Source organism: Battus philenor, unplaced genomic scaffold, assembly GCF_028537555.1.
Source record: "Battus philenor isolate CCGP_79_NKW_IND1 unplaced genomic scaffold, ilBatPhil1.0.hap1 SCAF_11, whole genome shotgun sequence".
NCBI lineage: Eukaryota > Metazoa > Arthropoda > Insecta > Lepidoptera > Papilionidae > Battus > Battus philenor.
In genome coordinates, this window is record NW_027181673.1 from 7,709,340 (window position 1) to 7,725,011 (window position 15,672).

The 15,672-nt window shown below is 30.2% G+C and overlaps 1 protein-coding gene across 1 annotated transcript in view; it reads left to right on the forward strand.

Annotated features, from left to right (window-relative positions):
- Positions 1-910: 910 nt before the first annotated feature.
- Positions 911-15,672, forward strand: part of Sema2a (Semaphorin 2a) — a 115,034-nt gene continuing 100,272 nt past the window's right edge. The window contains exon 1 of the mRNA XM_068771409.1: positions 911-1,185. Coding sequence (XP_068627510.1) covers positions 984-1,185 — 202 coding nt within the window. The 5' untranslated portion in view covers positions 911-983. The remainder of the gene's footprint in view (positions 1,186-15,672) is intronic.

Here is a 15,672-nt window from a genome sequence, read left to right on the forward strand (position 1 = left end):
ACTGCATTACTTTTTATAACTTTTATATTTTATTCGTAACTCCCCTAATGTTTTAGCTTAAAATCAACGAAGTTTTTTGGAGTGTTAAATAATCTCGCATATAGTGGGAAAGTCTATTGAAGACAATATATCAAAATTGAAAAGTACAACATGCGGCAAGCCCTGTTGCATATTGCCATGCGGTCCATTATACGAGGTGTGCAAAATGCCATCAACGGCTTGTGTAATGGTCTTCGCAACCATTAACCGACCCCATAGCATCGAACTTTTTTAATGTAAACTCCAAACCACTGTTATCATTTTATTACACTGTATGTTGATGTTTTTTATCTTCACCATTATATCCCTTATTGGTTTTATTGTATTCGTAACAATTGCGTCATTCGCTTTCACATTTCGCGTCGTGATAAATCGTATCGGTGGAATTAAATATCTACTTGTGTGTTTGATTTATTGACGTAGTTTAGTTGCTCAATAATAAAATTTTAACAATAAATGTTTTTATCGTCTTAAAGGCAAATCATAAATCTTTATGCGTGCATATCTTCTTTATATATTATAATGAAACATGTCTTAAAATTTAATAAAATAATATTAGTTATCCCAAATAAATATTAACATTTGTTAATAAACGCAATTTCTTTTATTATTTGTTACATGTATGTGTTATACATATGACGTTTTCTTTCCGGTTAATTAACTATTATATTACACTACGTAAATCATCTGTCTTTTGATAGATTATCTTGTTTTATGTCTTTACAGGGACCTGTAACAAAATTACCTAAAAGGATTTTAATCAAAATCATTCAATGCCGTAAAGGCCGTCGGAGTTTTTGGTTGATATTCAGCATTTATTTAAAAGATTTTTTTCCACAAAAACTGATGACAATATTTTTTTTTCAGATAATTAGGAGATGACTAAAAATTAAAACGTTAAAGTGTAAAAAGTTATAGTTTGTGGTTTAAATACAATAACAAAGATGTGCGATTCTCGGACTTTGAGCTTTTCAGCTGTTGTGATTCGGTGGTATATTTTCATGTTAGTCGGATTAAACTGGCAAGTTCATTCACAAGCACTACAGCAGACTTCTGAAGTTGATAGTTCCTATAATTTCTATTATGAACAACCGTGTTGTACCGGCCCTGTTACTAAAAGCAAATACCACGTCAGACATAAGCGAGGTAAGACCAATATTTCTCTTATTAATATTAAATCAACTACTTTTAATAATTCCTTCACGATATCTAAACTTATTTAACATTAAAGCTTTTATTAAAATAATCATTTAATGTCTTAATTTAATAGTGTTTTAATTGATATTGAGACAGATTAAAATGCGATAACTTAGTTAATCCAATCAAAATAATGTTTGTTAATGACAACTGCTAGATTATACATTCAGATATCTTCCGAGACTTGTACGCGTTGTTCCGGAAAGACGCGTTTCGAAGTCATGATTCATCATTCATGATAATACTGAATACCTCAAAACCTCACACATCCGTTTTTGGTTGTGTTTGCATATATGCACAAGTGTGTGTAAAAGTGTTTATGTGTAAGTTCTAAACACTATCACTAACACATTCACACAACGTATTCAAGGGTAACGTGCGAGATAGGCATAATAAATCTTACAAGAGTAAAAGAGACGGAATCATTCCATTGTTTCATTGCCCCCGCTGCAATGAAGAGACAATATAATACAGTTGGAGTTAATGTTACACTTCAAAAATTTGCAATACGACGACAATGTTTGTAAATATTCAGTTTTTTTCTTTATAACCTTTAATACAGATTTGTATAACAACATCAATATAAAAGGGAAAATTAACAAACTTCTATTATTATGCATGGAAACGTTAGAGACGATGATAATATAAAGCTTTTTTTTTTGTGGTATTAACACAATAATACAGAGCCCTAAAGAAGACCACAAAACGAAATAATGTCGAATTCTAAGCCCAACAATCTAAATATAATTTTCACTATAATTGTATATATTTAAATACAACAACCAAAATAAATAGTGGATTAGCGAAATTGAAAACCTAATATACGTACAAGTAGCTTTTGTTATTATCTAAATATTATACGCGTGTAAATTATAACGTTAATTATATTACAGATGAAAAATATTACACAACAATTTTAGCTTTAACCACGCTAGTGGATAGTGGACGTTTCGGTCATCTAGCCACAATATTAATGCGCAATTTACCGCTCCCATTAAACATTGTGGCTTTAAACAGTTCGCCGAGAGCTTAATGAATGCGGAAACTTGAATCATTAAGCCTCGTCACACTTAATGAAAATCCACTGGGCGAGCACACGCATTACCTGATCGAATTGGTCAAGGTTCTATCCGATGTTATCCGTCTCGAAGCTCATTCAGCTCGTGTAGATCTAAATTAGAAGTTATATCATTTACTCTTTATATTTCAAAATCGTTAAAATAAATATTAACTGAAAATCTAATAATTATTTTTTTTTTTGTTATTGACATATAGAATATCAGTTAATCTATAACAAACCCGATCCAAAAATCTATGATTTCAGAAATAATATATTACTTAATGATATAATAGTAAAATAAGCGTTTTAAAATCGATTTACTGTGTATTAAAATTAACAAGTGTTTAATATATGCTACAGATTTTGTACTTCCACAAAGTATTCACCTGCCGTATTCCAATAAAAAATACATCATGTTTGAGAGATGTTACTTAGTGCAGAGTGATTAGAAATAGGTGTAAAAGCTTCAAAACATTTTGCTGATAAGTTAGCATGACATTGCAGTGACATTTACTTTTTAAAAGCTTTCACATCTATACACAGTCATCCGCTTCTGTATGTATACTAATAAATAATATAATTTAATGCTAATTCAAATAAATATATTACGATTTTGAATATACGATTATTTTAACACCATAATCAGTTAGCTACCACAATGCAAGTGAGACTTGAAAACCTATCTCAGAGAGACAAACATTGATATCAAAACTGTGCTCCAGATATTTCAATTGCTATCCCATTATCGTTACCGGTAGGGCATGTCCAGGAATAATACCGAAAGTCGTCAGACACGACTCCAGTCACATTGCGGTGACGGACAATGCGTGGAACGTCCTATTAACAGAAAATATGCATGTAATTTGGGCTACGCTAGATTTGTTTAATTATAATAATTAAACTTATTTGACGTGTGAAATCACTATCATTGAACTATCGCTAATTCGTCCATGTATAATATCTTTTTAGCGAAATTTCCGTCGCTACTAAGGAATCTTAATAGGACTTGTTACTGTCATCTTGTTATGTAATATAAAACATTGGAATTTTTTTTAAAAAATCACTTTATTTCTATCAAAGTGCAGTGATGTACGAAATTCTTATTACTTTTCAAATTTAAAATGATAAAAAATTGTTTCTTTGTTTGAGGTTAATGTTCTTGGCAGAAGGCAACCGGGCAAATAGTACTCACTAGCTTATCATTTTAATATCAACAAAATGTCTTATATTAACTGTCGGAGTTGATTAATAGTCGCCTGTAAGCTAACCGTTTGCTGCTAGCGAATAATGTTTGTATGATCCACAAGTGTTTCTCTTATATCTGGGTAAACCACATATTCACAGTTATATCTCCCAAAAAACAAGAATCTTCATATTGTCTCATATATGCTTCATAATTATACGTAAAGGTATATACATAAAAGATCTTTATTTTATGCAACTATTAAGTTAAAAATCACATAAACAATATTTTAACAGAGGTCTTTCGTGTTTTTCGTGATATTTAATAGTATTCCAATATGACTCGAAATTTATAATTGTTTTCCTGTACTAAATCACATATTTTTTTTAATAAATCTCTATTTTGCCAAAATGTTTGTATCTTTAAATAACATACAAATAGACAGCTGTTTTATTATAACGTTAAATGTAGTGTGTTTATATACACAAAAGAAGAACTTATCCTTAACAAATAATAAACATTTCATGAATGCAGTATAGAGTATAGAATGTATAAGGGATACATGTATCCCTCTTAACATGGAATATAAAATCAGGGGTGCACGGTTCAACTGAAACGTCATCCGAAGTGTCAATCACGAAGGTTTCCGAATAGCAAAACCGATTATCGGGCATATTAAGTCGGTTATTGTTATCGACAGCGGCTTTCCGTCCAACCGACCGTGAAGTAGATTAGGGACATCATAATATGCCATATTTTTGCCGTCAGCTGCACGCATCGCATGCACGCCTTCTAAAACGCTTAATTTTTTGCAGTCCTTATTAAATTCCGCTTTCAAGTCACGCTAGTAAAATTCATACCTACCGTCGTAACGATACATTTATGGCACCGAATGGGGCAGCTGTAAAACTTAAGTTAATTGCAAGAGTTTTAGCATTGAATAGGTTAAAGGGTCGGGTTAAAGGGACGAATAACTTAAGGAGAATTCTTTGCTAGAGTAAGCAAGAGGTTGGACAAACATTGGGTCCAGTTTGTTATTAACGGAGGTACTGTTTAGCCAGAGTTGCTCGTAGTGTGCGTGCATTAAAAACCTTTTGAATATTCCCTTCAATAAAACGTTGTCTATAGTCTTTATTACTACATGTCCGGCATTATTATTTCGGTTATGAAAGTATTCATGATAAACCTGTTTGTAATGAGAGAACACTGAGAACAATACATATTCGTGAATAATCTGCAGATAAAAAACAAACCGTATAACTCGCTATTAAGAATTAAATTTAAAAGATTCTTGCTTTTTTTATTAATATTGTTTATTATATCTACTATACTACAAAAAAAAAACCATGACACGTTGTTCTTTATTTAGGACTAGTCTTTGCAATAATAAGATGCGGTGTTATTAAAAATATTAGAACAAATGTTACTAAATCAATACTAAATATAGGACCAAAGGTAAATATTTTATACTATGCTTGGATTCAAAACCCGTGCGACCGAGAAATGTGTCTGAATCAGAGGCAAATGTCCGTGCTAGTGGTGAACAAACAAAAAAATGTACACAACGATTTGAAAGAAGGAGCGCACTCAGCCAGGCAAAAGTGAAAAGGGTAAAAAAGAAACACACAATAAGCGAAGGAGCCAGCCGCACAACGTCCGGCGCAGTCAAAACTTGAACGCGAGTCTCTTTGACTAGTGACCATGTCTCATTTGAGCCCAATTCACTGTTTGTCTCTGTTAGATGTTCTTTATTGCTCTTTTATATTATAAGACTATTTATCTAAAATATTATACGCTTCATATTAATCTATCCATATAAATAAAAATAACCATGAAGTTTATAGCTAAGATCTAAACTCGGCAATGAATTGATCAATATGGTTAATTTATTTTTTAAATCTTCGTTAAGTTAGGACGATTCTTACCGAAAATATAAAAAACATAAATATCACTTTTCTTATCGCGTATAAAACATAAAGTTAATCAAAACACCCGTCTTAAACTATCAAACATTTTGCGTTAATTAAAGACTAAATAAGGCAATACGATATTTTTAAAGCAAAAATTTTGATGTACCTTAAAATGTTACAATGAAAATTTAATAATATTACAGCTAAAGTTTTGCAAGAATTTAAACTAAAAAAACTAATAATAGTAATTGTTTTGTAATGATGAAGATTATAAGTTTATAAATAAAGTTAAACGTTTTATTTGTTTAATTATTCTATTGGACTACGACATGTAATAATTTTTGATATTGCGAAAATCATCTGGGCAGTTCGTCACTAAAAAATAACTATGATTTGATTTTAGAATAACGATGAACTTAGCTATTACAATGTTTTAAATAATAACCTTATCTTGTTTCTATTTTGACTTCTAGTTTAGATTATTTCTGCAGTATTTACTGGCATAAATTGTAATTGAAATATATAATATATCAATGCTAAATTTATAGATTATTTTATCAGTATGTAAAATTTATGTATAATGTATCTCTAGATTTTTTTTGTTCATAATGTCTACCCTATAATTTGTTGTTTCACGTTTTTTCAACTGCCTAATTCAAACATCACGTTAATATAATTCTAATCGAAGGAGCACGTCTTTGATGTCCCGGTGGGAGATGACATTACTTATTTTATCGTCCGTTGTACCACAAAACATTTTGTTAGAAATTTGGTCACGTAACAGGAAGGCAAAGGGTGTCCCATATCGTATCTTCGGAACATTGCGATTGTCCATTGTATTCTCACGAGACAAAGGGTTAAGGACGCGCAAAGGTAGGTAACCTTCGTCAAATGCTTTAGCAAACGTTTTGGTATTTGTGGTTGATCGACCCGTTTCTCTAAATAGCATTTGAATAAATTTAACTGTAATACTACGCTGCTATCAGAAAGCGGTGTTCGAATGTTTTTGTGCTTTCTAAAATGTGTTTTGTTATTTTTCAACAAAGTGCATTTAAACATTAAAACAAGCTACTAAAGGAATTGAACAAAAATGCTTTAGCCACTTAAAATCGGACAGCCCGAAAGTATACAGGGAGAGGATTTAGCGCACTCTCAAAGGTTAAACGTGCGCAAGCCGGCGGTCTGTTCAACAAATAATACATTGGCTTATTCTTTTGCCTTTGAAATCCACTGGTCCAAAATATAGTTATGCAAATGTTGCTTCAGCTCTTTCTAAAAGAGTAAGGTGAATCTGCGTTGTAAATTACACTTTGGTTTCTGTATCCACAAAGCTTTTAATATTAAACCAGTAAACGAATTTCATTTGAGCAATAATCGGTAACTGCATAAGTGCATTTGCAATTATATATCACAACTGGATGTGTTTTCACCTTAACATACTGGGTGATTGGTTATAAGTGTAAAAGCTATAAATAGGTGAATGTAGCTCATTTGCCAGCAAAAATCTTTAAACCTATTACATCTGTTTTAATCATCTTATATAAAGTGATCACTCTGAAACAATTCAAAGGCGATAAACCTATAACTTCTGGAAGTAAAAAGTATAGCAGTATGAAGATGAGACAGTAGAAGTACAGCAGAGATAGACAGTAAATGGTAATTAATTTTGATGTTTTTATCCGAATTTTTAAAACGCTTTTTATAACTAAATTATTGCTGCTCTATTTATTTATGCAACAATTGATTTTTTATAACGACCATACTTGAATTGGCAGCAAATACTAATTATTAAAAAGTTGATTATTTAATAATTTACATGTCGGTATTAAGCTTGGCGTGTATAAGCCAGAAATATGTTCTCTTTTTAAAAGCTATTTGCGTTATTGCATTCTCCGAATATTTCGTTTGTAACAAATATAAAAATGTAAACCAATTAACCGCTATGCACTTTACATTTTTGACTCCGTAATATTTTTGAATGAAATCGTTTCAGAGGAAGTATTTTGATGTGAGTAGAGCGATAGTGTGGACCAGCTCGCGGGGAAACAATGCGTGCATTGTAACCAGCCAACATTCCATTAAAATAAACTAACTACTACGTACAAAAATTATGTGTGAATTTATTTGGAACTGCAGCGCGAAATGCAAAATGTAATACACGAATTATGCAGTCGATGTCTAGGCGTAAAATTTACATTGAAACTACCTGTTTATAATCATGTTACAGTTTCATGTTCTCTTCTCTCTTCTATAACGTACAATATATCAAGTATCCCTATATGGTAAAATAGCTATGCAGTATAAAGAGATTATTTAAATTCTATAAGTTTAGCTAGCTTTTCCTGTTCATATATTTTTAACATTATATACTTTCCGAACATTTTATTAAATATTAAACTTTACTTTGATCTTTGAACTTTTAAGTTTATATATAAAATACAATTATTTTAAAAATCACATATTGTTTTTAAATTATGATTATTTAACTAAACGTTAAATATTATTGTCCAATTTCTCTAATCAAATGTTTTTTTTTTCAATATTTTGTTTGTTTGAAGTTTAATCTAATATGACTACTGTTTGTCATAAATATTCGTTTTAATTATTTAGTAAAACAGTACGGAATTAATTATATTTAAGGAGTTCTTTGATTTTCGTGAATATAAGTCATGAAATAAAACTAATCTTTGACCGCTAACGACGCGGCATCTAATTTAAGAAGATAGCAGTGTACTTTGATCAACTTTAGAATATATAACTCAAATGTCATTAAATCTAAAACTGAACATAAGCAAGCAAGCACTCATGTAATCATGATCTTATTCTATGTAGATACTGTTCATGCTCATAGAGCGAAGGAGAAGGCAATGATCTGCGGGGATTGGCAAGTTGGCAGTTTTCTGGCCACATAGCAGCGTATAACGGATGATAACAAGAGCTCTAAGATTCTGTAATGAAGACCACAGACAAGGTGTACAGATGACCTGGTTAAGTTCGTGGTAAAACAGATGCAAGCCACTGCCTACCGATCTTATTGTTAATATGTCGAGGAGGTATATGTTCAGCAGTGCCTGCGTAGATCAGAACAACAAAAATAATTAACGAGAAAACCAATTAAAGATGTCTAGAGACTATGAACCATACTACATATGGACATCCAACAACTCAATCCTACCCGTGATCGTTGGCGGCAAAACACTGCAAACAAGAAAAAAACGAAAATAAAATTAAACCGTGATAATGACGTAAAAAATTAGTTTTATAAAATTTTATTAGTCTTAGCTAATCGTGTTCTGTCAAAACCGAAATACGATATGGCATATCGAAATTTCGCAATTAAAATATAAACACTACATTAATTGATTCAAAATTTGATTCATTATACAAACCCAACAATCACACAGCGCTTCGGGCGAAATTGTGCCGATAACCTCAGTTTACGTGACATGCTGTTGTGAATTAATTAATTATATTATTTTAATTTTACTCTGATAAACTTAAATGTATTATAGAGTGCAATTTGTCAATCGCTTTATTGATACTGTATACGTGACAAGGCGATCGTTGCTATTGTTTTTGCAATAATTTATAGATTTTAACTGATTTATGTCTGAATGTATGATAAACATTAATAAAAATATAATGCCGGTGTTGATCGGGGCATATATTTCCGTTTGTAAAGCCCTTATAAAAATAAACACTTATTTAACTTAATGTAAAGATTTTTTGTAACTATTTACTTTAATAACATCGTTCATAGTGTTACAGCAAAGATAATTAAATTAAACTATTGCATCTTAGGCGAAAACTTTGGCATTTTAGTTCCAAAGTTTATATATATGTTCTTAATTTGTTACTCCCTGCATTTAAATTTTACACGTATATCATTAAAGAATTTGTTTAAATAACTCTTTTGTAGATTACAGAGAGGATAGACAAAGCTTTGTAGTGATGATCGAAATTAGTTTCGTTAATTTTTAAGCTAATTTTCTGTTATGAATTTTCAGCAAACGATAAAACCATCCTTTACATAAACTAGGAAATGCTAATAAAAATTTAAAATAAAAGCAAGGTTTTCATAAATTAACATACACGTTAAAAACTTTAAAGATTCGAATTAGCAAACAGGAAAACAAAGTTTAACGCAATCGTTTGCCTTAAACACATTCGAGTCGCTTTCAGCTTTTATATACCGCTTTGACTCATTTACGTACTTTATATTTTGCACTGGGATTATGAAACAAAGCATTAAAACCATGCAATGTAAATGTTTTATAATCTGCATGAATTTTATTGTTCACTTATAAAAAAATATTTAAAATATGATGTGATAATGGCGCAGTATCTATGTTATTTTCACATATAAAGTATGAATTTGTCAGTTATTACTTATACCCCTTATTGACTCACAAAATTGTTGGTATTTAGGCCCCATATCAGAAGGAAAGTGTGTACGCTTTAACACGTTGTTCTGGATTTGTAGATGTCATATGATGTCATCTCTGTGATGTCATCTCTGTGATATTCGGCTATTTTGCGGTCTCCTTTTTTTGTTTTTATTCACCGATTTCGCACGTTGTATTTGCACAAATATTTACACAAATGGTGCCCATATCGGGGATTAAATCTGAAATCTCCATGCACCATGTTAAATCACAATCAAAATAAATTAATTACTCTTAGTACACAGCTGCTATAAAAATAATGCAAATACGTAATACGTATATGTAAAAGTCTGAATACAATCTATAAAAATTACTAAATTATTAACTGAACCATAAAGAAAATATTTTTTTTGTAAAAATACAATTTCTCCACTGTTTAATTTATTGTTATCTTTATGAACCCTGGGGAATATACGGTGCGATTAGTAAAAGGAGTAAAAAAGTGAATGTAAAGCTGATTTGTCAAGAAATTTTAAAGCTTTTACACCTATTTTTATCCCCCTGAATAAAGTGATAACTCTGAATTATGTCATATTAACTTTATATATTGGAACATAAATTAAATAATAATTATTTCTAAGTAATATTCCAATTTTTCATAAATCCGCCTTTTCTCACTATATTAAAGATTACCTTACATTATTTGTAATTTGTAAGGTCATTGACTTTTAGCTATGGTATACCGAATATTAATTAATAGCAAATGAGCTATACATTCACTACTTTAAAGATATTGCACCTATTTGTAATAATCATGTAAGCCAAATCTATTTTATTTAGTTTAGAAAACGATAAATATTATCAATTGTTACTCTACTTGGTTTACGATAGTGTAACACACTAATATGTCGATGTTTTGATATTTGGTAAAAGTAATACTGTTTCTTTAAATGCTCAAAGAAAAACATCAGCTAAAAATGCAACTGTGAAGGCTTTAATCGATCGACATAAAGACTATACATCGTTCATTAGTGAGTATATTGTCCTTTAGTAAGAGGTTGTCTTTTCTATAGAACACAAAGAAAAATAGCCAATCATCGATCCAAACTTGGAAATGCTAGTCGTTATTTGAGGTTTTAAAATGGTTGCTCTGTGTAGCTTTGTTTAGCGCTAATCCGGAGTTGAACAAAATGGCCGACCACATTTCGTAATCTATTATGTGAATATATATCTATTTCAAAAATTTATTGTATAATAAACCGAAAAATCTATCCATCAATTTGTTTTTTAGTTATTTAATAAACAGTCACTTTATTAAATCTTTCATGAAATTTAAACTATACAAATTATCTAACACAAGGAAAATAATTCACTAAGGATAATTTAAACGTTGAGTTCATTATGCTAACACTGTTCAACAAAGTACAGCTTTTATCGCGTATATCATCTTCTTTATAGGCCTCGTAACTTTACACCGGAAGCAATCTATGCATAAAACTTGAATATTAGGCACGAAATATAATACGTTAAGTTTAAGATAGAGCTTAGTAAATCATTAAAGTATATAGAGCCTTAAAATAAAGTATATATATGCAGTTTATTTCCAAATTTTAGTCGCACTTTACGATCTCCAAATGAACGTGGTGAAGCAGAATTGAGTTTGAGGGAGAACGGTGTGTGTTGACAGTGCGGCAGTAAAAAGGACGTAAAATTTCTCGTGACTATTTAATGTCGATGTACGCTTGAACGATACTGTTTCGAAAACATCTCGAAAGCAGATGCTGTTTTTGTGATGCTATTTCACAGATAATAAATCGTTAATGTTATAGAATATAAATATATATTTTGAGGTAAAATTATTTATTAAAATTTTAAGCACGTGTATATGCAGTGTGTCTATTCTATTTATTAATTCTGCTATTTAAATAAAAAGTAATAAAATTAGAAAGATAAATAAAACTTTTTAATAGTCAAAAGCTATTTGCTACATGAATAGTTTCGATAAATCGAAAAGGAAAGCTAAACATAATACCGTTAAAGCTCTTGACAGTTTTATTTTTAATTTCTGGTAAAGTCTGTCGGCGATCGTTGCTATTTTCTACTAATTTTGTATGCTTTAATTTTTTTGACAGTATATAAAGAGAGAAATGCTAACTTAACAGTTTCAATGTAATTAAGAAGGTAGTAGATATAGGTTTTGAATTACTTTTATACATAAAGATTTTGCTTCTAAACGTATTGTATAAATAATACAGATGTTCGAGATATATTTTTTGTCAGTGTTTGCATGATGTCAGCAGATGTTAGTTATATTTTGATAACAGCGTAAAGTCTTTGGATATAGTCGATATAACTCTTTTCTTGCGCCTTCGGTGTGTCGGAATTTACACATACCACAAGGGATTTATTTTCGTTCACCTACAATATACTTTTTTCACCCGATCGTTAAAAAGATACTTATGCCACTACAATCAACATTTGAATATTGATTAAAGTATAACCAGTCATTACTTTCAAATCAAAGGCCTACTGATATAAAGAAGAAAAGATCTAAAGGCTGTTAATTTTTTTTCTTTATAAATTAATAAAATGCTACCGAAATAATGTTGTATAAAATGATTAATAATTCATTTGAAATGCTAATTTTTTACCGTTTAAATAAGATTATATAAAAGTAACCAAAATATTACTTGATGGTTAGCGATAAACTATGCATATAAAAATGCAGAGAACTATGATGCATTCGTAGCTTGATATCTAGCTTAGTAGTTGGCTAGCTATATTTGACGAGATAATTTCGGAACGCCATAATACTTATTCCAATCTTAATGGACACTTAATTTGCAACAAAGATCAGCCCTCTTATAATGTAATGACTCTAAGACAATTAAAAATTAAAGGCTTTTGAAGCAGGGCAGTGGATAATTGTTTCATAGTTTTCGTATTAAACATAAAATTTTGTTTTCAAATCAACAAGTGCAAACTTTATCTCCAGCTGTTTACCTAATTAATTTGAAGTTAATAAATAAATCTGTATAATGTGTTTACTTTTTATGTGTTGGGATTGTAATTATTTAATTTTTTATTTCATACTAATTATTATTTAATTTACATTTATACTCTTTAATAATTTTATACAACGCACACGTCGTAACAAATTTAAAAAATAAAGTTTGTAAAATACCTAAAAATACAATAGACCGTCTAACACTCGAGGCAATTTCACGTGGACAAACATAGTATGGAAATATACAAAAGGACATGTGAAGGGTAGTCGGCATGCGTTTTTTATCCTATAAGCAATGTCTTACAATATGACATAGTTTATACGATAAAAATATTTATATTATGTTTATATCCTCGTCGTTTCTGACCATTGACGCCCACTGCATAGTATAGGCCTCCCCCAAAAATATCTATAGGGTATATCCTATGAAAACTTGTCCAATCCTATACAATTATTACGCAACGCGTGAATTGTATAAGATTGTATCCCAAGAATCGAACCCGCGACCTAAAATCGCAAGTCTCAGTCCTCTACCGCTGAGCTACCACTGCTCAATACCACTAATACAAGATTCTCGAAAGCCAAATACTTGGCTATTATTACTTATACACTCATGTATATGTACACATTAATTTATATGAACTTATAAAAATTCTTTAAAATAAATAGTTATAAATTGGGACCTAAATGGTGCCAAAACTTTGTTCATGCTGTTTCCTATTTATTTTCTTCTCGATCTTCGTTTTTTTCTCTTGTTTTATATTATGACCTCAGTTAAATCGTAATTAATATATTGCATGGTGTTTATCACTTCTAATTTTATATTTTAATACATTTAATAAGTTTTCCATAAACCCTAACCTGCATTGGACACTCACTTCAAATTTCAATTGTGTTTAATAGAATAAGTTTAATTAGTTGCCAGCATTAGGAGCCTAGCATTAATTAAGCTTCGAACTCGATATTTGAAGTTGCTTGTAATAGGTCTTGTGTATTATTTAAATTAAAATGATTCCTGTATTAAGTGAAATTAGTTTTCAACTATTTTCAATTAACTCGAAAAGTGGCTGTCATTGATTCTAATTCATTTATTTATTAAAGTTATATAAGTAAATTTTTTATAAGATAGATAAATAAAATATATCAACCTATTTTAATTTTTGGGGTTAATATTTTTACAGAAATGAGATCAGGGAACGTACATAGGGTGCATATTTCATAAAACTCAACTCACACAAAACTAAAAGAGCAATTGCAAATGAAAAAGAACTTTACACACCTTCAAAACCGAACCTATATAATTCATCCCCCAAAAAAAAAAGAATTGCGCTTCAATCAATAAGTACATTTGGCCGATTCGAATGCAGTCCGCACTCGTCAAAGGTAATCCGATCCATACTGAATCGGCGTTCTTTTGTTTTCGCACTTATATGCCTTTAGTTTGTTTTGCTCAGTAACTCTACACGGGCACGTCTCGCGCCACTATTGACACTTCATGTCAAAACATGAAACGGTTAAGAAAAATCGTTAAAACAACGCAATTTTTTCACTTCGTTGAACTGACATCAAGAACCAAATGTTTAATATGTCAATACATTGAGTGATGTTTTAAGTTTTTTATATTTTTTATAGATATAAAATTTCTGTTCACATTGAAGACCTTACGATCTATTTTTGATCTTCGTTCTTTGTTTCTTATACAAAAAATCCATTTCGATGTGAAATAGTTTATACAAAATTACGATTAAGTCAAATGTTACATGTAAAACTTCTTTGAATTATTATTCGCATTAATTTACGTGATGATAATAAATAGTTAAAAATACCATTTTTATAGTCAATTTTTATGTACGTGCGAATATTTTTTATGGACATGAACATGCAAACTAAGAGATATCGTAGGGATGTATAGTAGTTCTTTTATCCGAAAATGAAGAATTAAAATTAAAGTAGATGTTAAGATGTGCAGGAATAATAAACAACAGGCTCTGGCTTTAATGATTTTATCGGAACACACCGAAAGATCTAGAAAAAATAATTTTATTTTGGTGCTTACAGGCAATAGCACGCGATTCATTAGTAAGTTCCAGTGCTATGCCACGCGGTCGTAAAATGACAATATACTGTGCACTAAATTATTAAGTTCAATGAGCGTAGTCCATGAACAATGTTAACCGTACATTTACGAGCGTACGTATTCGTTGATATAAATCGTCTGTTATCAACCATAAAACAAACCGCAGAATTACCGATTTAAATTCGTCGATAGCAAAGCAGTTAAGGGGGCCTTTATAAATTAACGGCGCCAATTTCCCTAATGACAATGTAAAAGGAAAGTTTACGATGGTCGTATCCACGATTTGAACGATATACGACACACAACGTATACAGCCCCAATTTTCGTTAACTAAATTTCTATTCTGTTTTAATTCTTTTACAACACTGATACATCATAATGATTATTATTTTTTTCTAATACCTCATATATTAAAATATGGTACAGATAAAGTTCACACAGTATGACAATAGTTGGATAAATATCTATTTCAGGAAAAGAAATTACTGTTTAATAACGTCATAAGAACATTTACTAATATTGCATAAATCAATAAGGCTTTATGCATGTGCATGCATATCACTAGAATAAATATAAAAACATTATAACATGATTACATAGTTTTATGATATAAAAATCTTTGTAATTTATATTCTTTACATATATTCTAGGATTAATGTATTTAATTATATGACGCCTTCATAAAGTACATTAAATATATTAAGCATTTTAATATCAGCATTATTATTCTAATTAAATTAGATAGCAGATGAAAGTGTGGAATTATACTTTCATGTGCTAAAAAAACCTTTTTGTAAACGCTTATGAAGCTTTG